The 14,593-nt window shown below is 43.4% G+C and overlaps 1 protein-coding gene across 4 annotated transcripts; it reads left to right on the forward strand.

Moving 5' to 3' along the window:
* The first annotated feature begins 3,138 nt into the window (after positions 1–3,138).
* Cthrc1 (collagen triple helix repeat containing 1) lies at positions 3,139–11,702 on the forward strand. 4 transcript variants are annotated; one of them, XM_021184088.2, is made up of 4 exons: positions 3,139–3,366; positions 6,689–6,910; positions 8,521–8,737; positions 11,207–11,702. In XM_021184088.2, exons 1-4 carry the CDS (start codon positions 3,211–3,213, stop codon positions 11,347–11,349), a joined length of 738 nt encoding a protein of 245 aa, XP_021039747.1. In that variant the 5' UTR covers positions 3,139–3,210; the 3' UTR covers positions 11,350–11,702. The 4 variants fall into 4 exon arrangements, with proteins under 4 accessions (XP_021039747.1, XP_029325906.1, XP_029325908.1 ...); XM_029470046.1 differs by having other exon boundaries at positions 11,213–11,702; XM_029470047.1 differs by having other exon boundaries at positions 3,203–3,321; positions 11,207–11,576.
* The last annotated feature ends 2,891 nt before the right edge of the window (positions 11,703–14,593 follow it).

Raw genomic sequence — 14,593 nt, forward strand, 5'->3', positions numbered from 1 at the left:
AAAAAAAAAAAAAAAAAAGAATGGAACCAAGACATCAGTCTGATCAAGGTTCAATTTTACTATTCTGAGACACTGGGTTATGAAGAAGGAGGAGGGGCCCATTCCCGCCAAATCATCCTTGGAGTCCAGTTTCAGGTGACCACGTGTTGGCTCCGGAACAGCTAGGCTGCAGGTAGCAGCAGTGGGAGTGGCAGACCAATAGGGTGGCAGGCTCCACCCCTGATGCTCTCCTAGCCCTAACAGTCAAACCTGATCAGCCAGATTTCAGGCTGAGGGGTGAGGTTACAATATTTGTTGGTCTTTTTTCCATGCAGCTTTTGGGGGGGGGGTTGTTTTGTTTTATTGAGCCTGGAATTTGCTGTGTAGCCTTTGTTGTCTTGGAATTTGCTCTGTAAACTAGGCTGTCCATGAACTCACAGAGATCTACCTGCCTTTGCCTCCCTAGTGCTGGGGTTAAAGGTGTTCACCACCACCACCTAGCCCATAATCTCATATTCTATCAAGGGATTTAGGTTCCATAAATGCACTTACATATTATCATAAAAGGTTCCAACAGATGGAACACAACTACACAGTATAAGGTGGACCAATACATGTGTGTCCTTATTGAAGAATCCCTTATCTTATGTCCTTTCATGTTCTTGCTTTATCAAAACATCCTCTCACCTGTGTCGGCTTCAGGAAAACACTCCTTCACATGTTTGCCACAGGAAAACACCATCAGACACGACTGACTTTCCAAAGAACCCTTACGTTTCCACTTCAGATAGGCATCTTCTTCTTTAGGTTAAGAAAATTTTTTCCTGTCACTCTGTGGAAAATATTTTCTGTGCATTTGACCTGTGTTTCTTCTCCTTCCTTAATTCTTATTTTAGATTTGGTCACTTCACAGTGTCCCACATTTCCTGGATGTTTTGAACCAGGAGTTATTTTTAGATTGAACATTTTCTTTGACCTATGTATTCATTTCTTCTACCAGGTCTTCAGTGTCTGAGATTCTCTTTTCTTATCTCTTGAATCCTGTTGGTGAAGCTTGCCTCTGTGGTTGCTGTTCAAATTCCTATATTTTCATTTCCAGATTTCCCTCAGTTTGGGTTCTCTTTATTAATTCTGTTGGAGGAAGGGGGTCCAGGAGTCACCTCACAAATCACATATTCCCAGGATTGATTGATCAGGGCCACCGTCCAGACTCAGAAGCTGATGTAGAGTCAAGATCCTACAGGGCTTTTAAAGCCTGAGAGCTATAATAACCATCTCTGCTAAGTTACTCCGCCAATCATGACTTAGGGATAGGGCTTTCTGTAGGAGCATGTCTTTGTTGTGCACTTATTTTGCTCCTATTGGTTAGGGTATTCAACTATGGCAGAGGACTTGCCTTGTCTTATATTCATGTCTTAGCTTGCCAACCAGGATATCAGTTTTCCACATACATGTCTCTTTCTGTCAATTAGGATATCAGATCCCAGGGAGGTCTTGGAAAACCTAAACTTTATTCTGCCCCTACTCAAAATGGAAGTCTTATTTCAAATAGGTGTGGGTGTCTCTCTTATGTTGGGATCCATCCCAGGGGCAGCTTAAAAGGCAAATACTATAAAGGCTTATACAAGGTGCAGGAAGTGTTGGTTTCTGAGAACATCCTAGTTACAGAAGTAACAGCATATGAGAAAGTTTCCTTATGACATTAGGAACAGCACAAACTGGTAGGTTAGATGGGTAACAGTTACCAAGGCCTTAACAATCCCAGTTCCTCTTTCAGGTCTTGAGTCGCTGTATTCCTTTCCTTCCACTGTTTGTGCTTTCATAGACTTCTTTAAGGGATTTAATGTTTTCTTTTTAAGGACCTCTATCATATACATATAGGCTGTTTTAAGGTCTTTATGTGTGCTTTAGCTAGGGTGTAATACTCAGGGCCTGCTGTGATAGGATTGGTGGGTTCTAGTGGAGACCTATCGTCCTGGCTGTAATTGGTTGTGCAGGGGTAGCCTGTAGGTTCCCAGTGTGTGCCTGAGCTGGATGCTTGGATAAAACATTGAGTGACGGGAGGAAAGTTTGGGGGGTCAGGGGTATGTATGCTTCACTGAAGATGGGTACAGAAGCAGCCTAGGGCTGAGACTGAGGGGTTCCACGTGGAGAAGCAGAGGGAGAGGTGAAGATCTGCAGTTAGCCTACCTGCATCCCTGCCCAGTGTGGCCTGTGGGTTCCCAGGGAGTGCCCCCTGGAGTTGGGGGTGGAGGGTAGGACAGGGCAATGGGTGGGGGAAGGGAATTTAGGAGGGGAAGATCTGTGGGATCCACCAGCGTTGACGTGGCTGTGGTGGAAGCCGCTGCAGGTGTTAGCGCAGCGCTCAGGATGAAACTAGGGATCGGGCGGGCGTGGAGCAATGGAGGGAGCATGGAGGTCGCCTCTCCCTCTCCCTGGATAGGTAGGTCACCTATTTGCTTCCCGTCAGAGAGTGCCTAAGAGAGTTGGAGGCTGCTTTCCTGGTTGAAGTTGGATAGAACCTTTAAAAATATATTAATCTGATGTGGAATAAGCACGTGAAAGTGAACCTCCAGCACTGAATGTTGGCTATTTTCTATGAGCCTCAGTTCACCTATGAATGGAGACTCCAGGCTGCATCGTCCCCCACAGGATTGTCAAGAGGGCACGTGAACAAAGCTTTACATTTTGGAGTTTAGAAGGGGGTAACACTCAAACACTATCGATTATTTGAGTCATAGACTTATATTCTGGCTCTCTCCATTTAATACCCCAAATGTCACCTTTTTTTTTTTTTTTTTTTTTTTTTTAAATAATGAGCTTTAGTTTTTTAGGAATGAAGGAACACGAAGGTGATTCCTGAGGCCGAGTGCCTCTAAGAAACTCGGGAGTTGCGGTCTCCATCCCTCCCTCTCCCCCCCCACCTGTGGTTCCTGACCACTGTCACTCTGCCTGGTCTCTGCAGGCGCATTCCTCTCTGGCTCTGCAGCACCCCGCGGGGGTCTGGGTGGGCGGAGCTGCGGAGGAGGGGCGGTCTAGAGCCGGGGACCCAGGCCTATAACAGTATGCAAGCTCTGGGCATCCAGGGGGTGGGAGGGAAGAAGGGAGGGCGGCGCTCAGTGAAAGGCGCATTGATGCGGCGGGCTGCAGGGCTGGGCCAGACGCTGAGCAGGGTCAGGCTCCTGCCGACCCCTTTACCTCCTGCTCCGTGCTTCGCAGCCACCGCACACCATGCACCCCCAAGGCCGCGTGGCCCCCCCGCGGCTGCTGCTCGGTCTCTTCCTTGTGCTGCTGCTGCTGCTACAGTTGTCCGCACCGTCCAGCGCCTCTGAGAACCCCAAGGTGAAGCAAAAAGCGCTGATCCGGCAGAGGGAGGTGGTAGACCTGGTAAGTCTGAGAGTCGGTCCTGACCTCAGTGCTGGAGGAGAGGACTCAGCCAGGATCGCACCGGGAGGGCATCAGTATAGATGGTGGTGGTGCTGACCGTAGGGGTGAGTGTAGGGCTGCATGTTAAGAAGCTTGAGTGCTTCAGTGTCCTGCCTTGTGTACATGTGTGGGGACGGAACTGACGCACGCCTGCAGCGGAGTCTTGAAACGCCACGGGAGATCATGAGAGGTCACCACATGCTCCGACGTGGGTCAGGTGGAATGCCCAAATCCGTGTAGTCGCCCAGTAATTTCTGGCTCCAGGGGAGGCCACCGTTGGGAGAAGTAGGGAATGCTGTGACTGCAACTGGAGTAGATTGAGTTAGTCAGCTGATTTCAAAAGAAAGCCCGAGGAAGACCCTAGGCCAGCTGGTCTCTTGGCCCTGGGCCAAGGCTGTGCAACGTGTCCTTTGTGAGGACCAGTGGCCTCGGTCTGGCCACGTCTGCCTGGAGGAGAGGCTAACAACCCCCACAAAGCATTTGTTCAGCTAACTTGAAGATTATGAATCACTTTGTGTCATCTCCCTAGGAAATATGAACTGCAATTTACTCCTTAGAGGACCACAGCTTGAGCCAGGAGTGGTCAGAGGCTTTGAAGCTGAAGGGGAAAAATGAAGGCCCCACTAGGAGCCCTTCCAAGGACCCATTTTGCCTGATCTGTTTAAAACAGATGCGTAGTCAGGTCTTAACCTGTGACTGCCAGTCAGGAACACTGTACTCAAGCTAAGGGGAAAGAAAGCGCATCCAGGAAAGCAAATATCCCAAGGGCTTTCTGAGAGGCTAATCTGTGGGAAAGTCTGTTTGCTTAAGACCTTTCCCTCTAAAAGTCAATAAACCTAGTGGAGGGCAGAGAGTTTGTCTATCCCGCACAAGAGCCAGCCATCGATAGATTTGTAGTCTTTGGCACATCATAAACTTCTGTCCTTAAACCAAGCTATATGGTTGTCAGGCACTGCAATACATAAAGGACAGGGGACATTTACTGATTTTATTAATATTATTTTTTTTTTAGATTTGAATTTCTTCCACTGACATTCTAAGTTGAGCTAATAAACCAAGCTCCTTGACAACTAGTTCTAAACTGGATTCAAAGGCACTGGGGGGAAATCCTTGCTGTTTCACGCAGCCGTGGTAGGGTTTTGTTGTTTTATGCTCTGATATATAATTTTCCTCCACAAAAGCATACTGTGTTGAAGCTACAGTTCTATTTTGAGTGCCTAAGTTGTTAAAAAAAAAAAAAAAAGAGCCACATGAATGTGGCTCGTGTGCAGTTTGCGGATTATGAATGTGTAGTTAAGATACATACTAGTCCTTTTCCCATAAAGCTAGCATTTTCCCCCTCCAAGGATTGTACAGTACCGCAACTCTACCCCGACTTGGAAAAGCAATCTGTGCTGCCAGGCTCAGGTGCATCCTGTAGATTGGATTTGGCCTTGGTGACAGAAAAAGTCCACACAGTCATTAGGAAGGTTTCCACAGATTCTATAAAGCGACTTTGTATAGGCGTTTTCAAAGCGTGTCTTTCACGCTCCCACTGAATTCTGCCCCCTGGTGGCCAACACAGGAAATGGGGCGTTGGGTGAGGGAATTTGAGCTTCCATTCACATGTTTTCATTTTGTTGACTTTCACTAATGATTCTAAATACCTATTGGGACTAGCATTTTAAGTTGAGAAAAGACAAACATACTCTATGTAGCATCTTTCCTGAGAGGAATTTAGAAATTATCAAATAATACTAGAGGAATTTACAACAATAAATGAAATGTTAAAGTAAAAAATTTAATTGGAATTCATTGTGTTTTGAAAAGTCTAATGTCACCCCTCTTTCTATGTAAACTAATACAAGGGTAAGTGCAGGAATTGATTAGCAAAGCTCAAAATATTACCACTCTAGCTCAATGGCAGAGCACATGCCTGATATGTGTAAAGTTCTAAGTTCAAGCCCCATTGATGTAATGTGAACATTCGTGCTCTCTCTCTCTCTCTCTCTCTCTCTCTCTCTCTCTCTCTCTCTCTCTCTCTCTCTGTGTGTGTGTGTGTGTGTGTTGAGGTGTGGTCCCATGTATCCCAGGCTAGCCACAAATTTACTGTTTTGACAGGATTCTAAACTCTGGGTCTCCCTGCCTCTGCTTCCTAAGTGCAGGGATTACAGGCACACGTGTGCTACCAACTGCTAACTTCATGGCAAGAATGCTTATTATCATCTTCATTTTATTCATAAGGAAATGGGCACTGAAATGCTGAGTAAACGACCTGGTCTCACACATCTAAGACGGGATGAGGCTAGTAATTAAAAAAAAAAAAAAAAGGTTCTAGAATCCACGCCTTTAAATTCTACAGCATACAGAAACAAACAACAAAACAGAGAATACTAGCGCTTACAGATGGTTTGCTAGATTATTACACACCTGCTGAGGACAGGTGATCACATGAAACTGGGCCACAGACTTCTCTTAAGGAAGACAGAATGGACTGGAGAAGTTCTACCCACTGCACTTTCCTCTGCATAAAAATGGGAAGAGCAGAGGAGGTGCACATACAACTTAGAGACGCTGCAATACAAGACAGCTACTCACTGCTAACGTTTTATTTCACAATTATTTCCCTAGCAAATAATCTTAAGGAAATCACTCAAAAGGAAAAAAAATCTATATGGCCAAGTATTCTCGTTATATTAATATTTATAACAAAAAGAGAAATAACCAAAAACAAGCATTAAAAATCTTGCATAGTAATGTAAAAGTGTATTTATGGAACCAAGTCCCTTGATAAAATCATGGGCCTGGCAGTGGTGGTGCATGCCTTTAATCCTAGCACTTGAGAGACAGAGCGAGTTCTGGGACAACCAGGGGTACAAGGAGAAACCCTGTTTCTAAAACACAACACAAAACAAAACAACAATAACAACAAACCCTAAAACAAATAAAAAGAAAGGGATTGTAAGAAGCTAACATAGAATGTCAGGGTCTGGAGAAATTTTAAATACCCTTAAAATGAGTTCCCCATAATAATCCATTAGAACATGGACGAGGTAGGTTAGAGGGACTCTTCCAGTTTATTAAAAATAAATGCAGCTGTGCTCATTTGACTCTCACATACTGTTTATGTATTCATGACTGTATTTCTTTATTTACTTATTTTGTACTGGGGATCAGACCTTGAGCGTCCTGCATGCCAGGCAAGAGTTCTACCACTGGACTACCTCCCTGTGCCCTACACGGAGTCTGCATGCTAAGTAATGGTACTTCCCCCCCCCCCCCCCCGTTCTCCTTTGCACCGTAGTATAATGGAATGTGTCTACAAGGACCAGCAGGAGTTCCGGGTCGTGATGGCAGCCCTGGGGCCAACGGCATTCCTGGCACACCTGGCATCCCAGGTCGGGATGGATTCAAAGGGGAAAAGGGGGAATGCTTAAGGGAAAGCTTTGAGGAGTCCTGGACCCCAAACTATAAGCAGTGTTCGTGGAGTTCACTGAACTATGGCATAGATCTTGGGAAAATTGCGGTAAGTAAAGCCCAAATTATAGTAAAGTTGAAGCAAAATATAAGAGTTTGTATAAGTCATTGCCAAATTTATTTTTTATTTTGTTGTTAAACCAAAGGACCTTAAATTAAAAGATTCAGGATAGGTAATGTGTTGACTTTTTACTTAAAAATTAATAAAAAAAAATGGTAACTTTTCAGCTAATTTTATAAAGGCATTTCTAAGATAGATAATCACTATTTTATAAAGCAAACGCCAAAAGTATAGCTTTTTTTTTTTCCAAAATTAGGCAGGAACCAGCCTTGTAAAGTAACTTTAAATTAATCTAATACATCCTGCTGTAGCTTCAGAGCTAAAAGTGGAAGATGAACCTAAAAATTACCACGTGACTGGGATCCCTGCTACGGGAAGTCCTTTTGTCCTTGGTCGCCAGCTCAGCTTAAACCTGCTTAAGTTAGGGGATCTGAAGTCAATGCTAGTGAGTTAAAATAGTGACGATGGTGATTCTGTAACATTTGTGTAAGGAGAAGCACGCAAAATAGCACGTCGGGAGGGCATCGTGATGAATGATCCAGGGACTAGTTGAGAGATCCAGTGATTAGTGCTTTGTCTCCAAGAGGCCCTGGGTGTAGCTGAGGGGGAGCTATTACTATGTCCTTTTAACAGAATAATAGTACTTACTTTCTCCTCTAGGACCTTATGAGCTGGTCAGATATGGATTTTTGGGTCCAGTGAACTATAGCAGGCTGGAGTTTCATTTTTTTTTGGTTGAACTGGCTTTTAACCCAATCACTAAATACAACTATTTAATGGCCCCCTAACACTTGAACCACCACTGCACTAGTGGCACCACCGCTAACACAGATCACAGGGTGCCCAGCTGGGTAAAACACTTCATTGCTTTTTCCTTGGCAGCATGCACTGAGCCTTCCAGCACTATGAAAGTTAACCAGGAAGGGCGAATCTTCTATGTCCCTGACAGCTTAATTTTCCACGTCCTATGACTTAAGTATGTGGGACCATCAGAAATAGGAGTATTATTCAGCTGTAAAGAAAAAGGAAATTATGAAATTTACAGGTAAATGGGTGGAAGCTGAAAATAATCATTTCAAGTGAGATCCCCCAGACCCAGGAAGACAAAGAACGAAGCGTGTTCTCTCTCATGCGTGGATGCCAGCTTTGAAGCTTTAGATATGCATATTTAAATTAGGCTATAGTCATAGAAGTTCTCAAGTTAGTAAGGGAAGGGGGTACAATGCAGGCAGTGTGGAGCAGGAAAGGGAATCCCAGCACAGGTTAGATGGGAGGGCAAGAGAGGGAACAGTGTCTGAGCACGGATACCTAACACCGAAGACCTTTGAAAAAAACCTACTACTGCAGAAGCATCCTAAACTATGTACATACATATGTGTAAAGGGAGCTAAATGGTGTTCCCCTAGACATCATAGACTACCAAGTAAAAAAGTACCAGATATGGGGTACCTCTTTTTGAGTTATTGATCAGTGGAGTCTCAAAGGCCTCCCCAAATTTCAGACTGTGGTCATTATTATGGGTTAGCCTCCATAACTTGATGGTTGAAGAACTTTTTAATCAAAATGAAAAATGTCTGGCTGTCTTTCTTCCCTGGCAGGAGTGTACATTCACGAAGATGCGCTCCAACAGTGCTCTGCGAGTTCTGTTCAGTGGCTCGCTTCGGCTCAAATGCAGGAATGCATGCTGTCAGCGCTGGTATTTTACGTTTAATGGAGCTGAATGTTCAGGACCTCTTCCCATCGAAGCCATCATCTATCTGGACCAAGGAAGCCCTGAGTTAAATTCAACTATTAATATTCATCGTACTTCCTCTGGTATGTATAATAGTGGTGTTTCAGAGTGGGCCTCAAATCTGCCTAAGAGGTTGTTTGGTTTCCACTGTCATAGTGGGTATCTAGCCTGTTATAAATAAACCTCTAGCTGGTCCATAGTCCTCTAGCTGGTCTCTCCTCCCTGGACTGCAATTCACATAATTTTACAGATCTTTTTTTCAAAGGGTATAGATGCTAGGGTGTCATCTCTGACCAAGGGACTCAGAATCTCTGGTGTAAGGCTCCAGAACCTTTATCTTAAAAACAAAATAAAACAAAGCAAATAACAACAACAACAATAACAACACCGTAGTCGTGACAATATGCCCCAAAACTGAAAATCAATGATAAGTTAGAAATGGCAAGACAGCCAGGAATTCTGTACAGTGGTGGCTTTGGTTCTCAGCCTTGGCAATACAATGGGTTCATCTGAGAAACTTGAAAAAAAGATTCCTGCTCTGGGTACTGCTCCTCCAGGACGATTCAATTAATGGGGGATTTGATCATTACATCGTTTGCATTGCAGTGAGGCTGATGGAAGAGGAAGACCCACACCTGTCTAGAGTCTGTTGGCTTCAGGCTTAAGAAGACTCATTTCTAGGATATAAGGGGTCAAGGCCTTGGGGACACTTAAGTATTGCTGGCATGCATTTTCAGCTAGCATGGTGTAGACTACTAGACAATTTAAGTGGGACTATGGACTCACCACTTACCTCCCACTGTAGAAGAGGTCTGAACTAGTGGGTATGTTGTAGCCAGGAAGGGCAGAATACTTTAGTTCTGTATTCCTGGGCCTCAGTTGAACTGCATTCACTTTAACTAAGGTGGAAACCTGACAGGGCACATAAGTACATCAAAGTCAACCAGGTAGGAAAGCTAAATAGCCACGGCACTACTTTATGTCAAGAGCCATTTTCTTCAAGAATCAGCCACCTCCAGTAAGGAAAGGAATCGCACTAAGCACAGACATCAAAAGTAATGCGACTCTGCCTGTTTCAGTGACCAACCATGAAATCTTTCTTTAGATGTGAGTGAAGAACTTTGGTAAGTTGGAATGCAAGATGTATGTTAGAATCTGAGAGCCCAGAGGGTATGTGTAGGATACAGTATCAAACCAAAACAGCAAAAACAGAACAAGCCAGGCGTGGCTTTAATCCCAGCACTCGGGAGGCAGAGGCAGGCAGATTTCTGAGTTCAAGGCCAGCCTGGTCTATAAAGTGAGTTCCAGGACAGCCAGGGCTATAGAGAGAAACCCTGTCTTGAAACAAACAAACAAACAAACAACCCCCCCAAAACAAACAACAACAACAAAAAAACAGAACAAAATGTCCTCTTTAATATAATCATCCTATTAAAGGGTCAGTAAGGTGGTTTAGCAGCAGGTAGAAGGCACTCTCCCACCCCCTCAGAGTCCAAGGACCTGTGTTTGCTCCCTGGGACCCATATGGTAGAAGGAGAGAACCAACCCCTGTAATCAGCTGTCCTCTAATCTTCACATGTGTACTGTGGCACATGTGTATCCACACCTACATATACACACTGGATAGACGGTAGGTAGGTAGGTGCATGCATACATACATACATAGTAGATGTAATTTTTTTTTTGCCAAAAATAAGAATCTATTTAAAGTGGATTCACAGATTGAAGGGATAGTATAAGATTAAGCTAGAATTTCTTTTTCTCATATAGAAGTCCTATTTTAGATTTGAATTACATCTAGGGATCCATGTTGAAAAGGACTTTCTTTAAAAGGACTTGCATATCTTGATCCAGGCTGTGGTTCAGGTCTCACCCAAAATTGGGAAGTCTTAAAAGTTGGAAGTGTAGGCTTCCCATACGTTTGGGTAAATTGTTCTTTGGTTCTAAGTAACTAGAACACGTTTTGGTAGCAAACACATAAGTGGATGCTCACAGTCAGCTATTGGATGGACCACAGGGTCCCCAATGGAGGAGCTAGAGAAAGTACTCAAGGAGCTAAAGGGATCTGCAACCCTATAGGTGGAGCAACAGTATGAACTAACCAGTACCCCCCTGGAGCTCATGTCTCTAGCTGCATATGAATCAGAAAATGGCCTAGTCGGCCATCAGTGGAAAGAGAGGTCCATTAGTCGTGCAAACTTTATATGCCTCAGTACAGGGGAATGACAGGGCCAAGAAGTGGAAATGGGTGGGTGGGGGAGTGTGGGGTGGTGGACTTTTGGGATAGCATTGGAAATGTAAATGAAATAAATAACCCCCCCCCCCAAAAAAAAAAACACGTTTTGGTTTGAGAACACTGCCCGTAGCATAGCGATCATGGAAATGTCTATGTATCAACTAAAAAAAAGGAGACCTTTATTACAAAATCATCAGGTACTAGAATTTTTAATTAGCTTTGCATTAGACAGAATTATAATCTGATTTCCTATAGTAAATGCAAAATTAGTGATTTTGCTTTTTGTTCTTGAGTTGTGACTGGCTCTGTTTTGCAGTGGAAGGACTCTGTGAAGGGATTGGTGCTGGATTGGTAGATGTGGCCATCTGGGTCGGCACCTGTTCAGATTACCCGAAAGGAGACGCTTCTACTGGATGGAATTCCGTGTCTCGCATCATCATTGAAGAACTACCAAAATAAAGCCTCTGATGGTTTCAGTCCCTGCCTCTTTGACTTTTTAAATCAAGCCTTTGAATGGTTCATTTAAATGACATTTAAGAAATCACTTTAAGTGCTCAGCTGAATGAAAAAGCAAAGTTAAATATGTTTACAGACCAAAGTGTGATCTCACACTTTAAAATCTAGCACTAACTATTTTATTTCAGCCAAAGATGGTTTCAGGATTTTTTTTTCATTATTATTTTTTGAGCCTATATATTGGAATGCCATTACAGTATTTAGTATTTCCTACTATAACATATAAAGGTTATGTCTTTGTAAGGGCTGTATAGAATTATTTTATATCTGTTAAATAAAATGCTTCTAAAACCTAAGTATTTGTTTGTTCATTTGATTGTGTAGCCCTGGCTGTCTTGAAATCTGCACTGTAGACCAGGCTGGCCTCAAATTCCAAGATCTGTCAACCTATGCTTCCCATGTGCTGAGATTGAAGGTGTGCACCACCATGCCTGGCAACTTTATTATTTTTAAATTGAAGATTTTTCCACTGAAGTTGAATTCCTAGTACTTAACATATGCGAAGTTGAACATAAATCTAAATTTTAAGTATTCATTTAGCAATTTATGAAATTTTAGCACATATATATAACATGGTTCTGCATCCTGAGAGATATGAAGACATAAGGATGTTTATATGACAGGAATATAACAGTATTTTAGGAATTTTTGTCTTCTTTTTTTTTTCATTATTGGATATTGTCTTTGTTTATACTTTAAATGTTTTCCCCTTTCCAGGTCTCCCCTTCAGAAACTCCCTATTCCATCTCCCTGCTTCTATGAGGGTGCTCCTCCCACCCACCCACTCGCATCTTCCTGCCCTGGCATTCCCCTACACTGAGGCATCAAGCACCCTCAGGCCCAAGGGCCTCTCCTCCCACTGATGTCCAACAAGGCCATCCTCTGCTACATATGCAGCGAGAGCCCTGGGTCCCTCCATGTTTACTCTTTGGTTGGTGGTCCAGTCCCCAGGGGACTTCAGGGGTCTGGCAGGTTAACATTGTTGTTCCCTCCAGGGGGTGCAAACCCCCTCAGCTACTTCAGTCCATTCTCCTCCAACTCCTCCATCAGAGACCCCATGCTCAGTCCAATGGTTGGCTTTGAGCATCTGCCTCTGTATTTGTCAGGCTCTGGCAGAGTCTCTCAGGAGACTGCTATATCAGGCTCCTGTCAGCAAGCACTTCCCAGCATCCACAATAGTGTCTGAGTTTGGTGACTATCTGGGATGGATCCCCAGGTGGGGCAGTCTCTGGATGGCCTTTCCTTCAGTCTCTGCTCCACACTTTGTCTCCATATTTCCTCCCATGAGTATTTTGTTCCCCCTTCTCAGAAGCACTGAAGCAGCCACACTTCGGTCTTCCTTCTTCTTGGGCTTCATATGGTCTATGAATTGAATCTTGAATATTCCAAACTTTTGGGCTAATGCCATGTGTGTTGTTTTGTGACTGGGTTACTTCACTCAGGATAATATTTTCAAGTTCCATCCATTTGCCTAAGAATTTCATGAAGTCATTGCTTTTAATATTTGAGTAGTATTCCATTGTGTAAATGTACCACATTTTCTGTATCCATTCCTCTGTTGAGGGATATCTGGGTTCTTTCCAGCTTCTGGCTATTATAAGGCTGCTATGAACATAGTGGAACATGTGCCATTATTACATGTTGGAGCATCTTCTGGGTATATGCCCAGGAGAGGTATTGCTGGATCTTTTGGTAATACTATGTCCAATTTTCTGAGGAACGGCCAGACTGATTTCCAGAGTGGTGATACCTAAGCTTGCAATCCCACCAGTAATGGAGGAGTGTTCCTCTTTTTCCACATCCTCACCAGCATCTGCTGTCACCTGAATTTTTGATCTTAGCCATTCTGACTGGTGTGAGGTAGAATCTCAGGGTTGTTTTGATTTGCATTTCCCTGATGACTATGTTGAACATTTCTTTAGGTGTTTCTCAGCCATTTGAGTATCCTATTACAGATGGTTGTGAGCTACCATGTGGTTGCTGGGAATTGAACTCAGGACCTCTGGAAATCGGTGATCTTAACCACTGAACCATCTCTCCTGCCCCTTTTTAGGAATTTTTACCTTAATATATCAAAAAGTAAAAACATATGGTTCTGGCCACAAACTACTTACCATTTCGTAGAAAGAATAAGGCAGGTGATCGCTATTCTCAGTAGTCAACTTGTGGGAATACCTGTGGACTAGATCTTGAGGCTGGAAGACACAAGCTTTTGATCCAGATCTTGAGGCAGGATGACAGATGGCTTTGATCTGAATTTATGCACACCTTGTGTGTGATCTTGAGGCACACCTTTATTCTCCACCATTCCTTCTGCCAGAAGGCTACATAAGGCCAATGGGAGAAGGAAGGGCACTTACTTACCAGCACATATGCTGAAGCCTCCTTCTTCAGGATTCCTGCTTACACAGACAAGCAGCTGAAACACTCATCCTCGTGGGACTGAGCAACTACTAGATTCATGGACTTTCCATTCACAGATGCCCATTGTTGGGTTAGACTGCAGCCTGTAAATCATAAAAATGAGATAGGTAAAGGAGGTAGTAGTATAGTTCAAAATAGAAGTAACCAAACCATTAGGAATGAAGGGATCACTTTTTATTTTAAGTGTATATAGTTCAATGAGGAGTATATAAAGTGTGTAAGTGTTTGACATCAAGCCTGATGAAGTGAGTTCAGTCTCCAGGACCCACAAAATGGAAGGCAAGAACAAACTACTAGAAATTGTCCTCTGATCTCTGCACCCTCACCACTGCACATGTGTGCTCCCACAGAAACACACACAAAGTAAGTAAATATATAAATGTATTTACTTTTTAAATGCTTTATGAATTAAGAGATCTCTAAGTGTGAATTTATGGTGCGTAGCATTCCCTAGAGAGAGATCAGACTAAGTACCCCATAAGAAAGCCATATAGCACACCTAAGAGAAGTTTTAGAAGTTCCTTTTCACTCCCATTTTCCACTGTCAACCCCTAGCTGATATCAGCACTGGGCCAATGCTGACGCAGTCTGACCTGTATCCTTTTGCACCTACAGCAAAAATAAAAATTTTGAAAAGATGAAGTTTAAAGCCAGTGCAAACATGAATACAAAATGTTGCTTACTATGCCAGATACATCTTCTTAACCTTCTTCTTCTTCTTCTTCTTCTTCTTCTTCTTCTTCTTCTTCTTCTTCTTCTTCTT

This window comes from Mus caroli, chromosome 15 (genome assembly GCF_900094665.2).
Source record: "Mus caroli chromosome 15, CAROLI_EIJ_v1.1, whole genome shotgun sequence".
Lineage (NCBI taxonomy): Eukaryota > Metazoa > Chordata > Mammalia > Rodentia > Muridae > Mus > Mus caroli.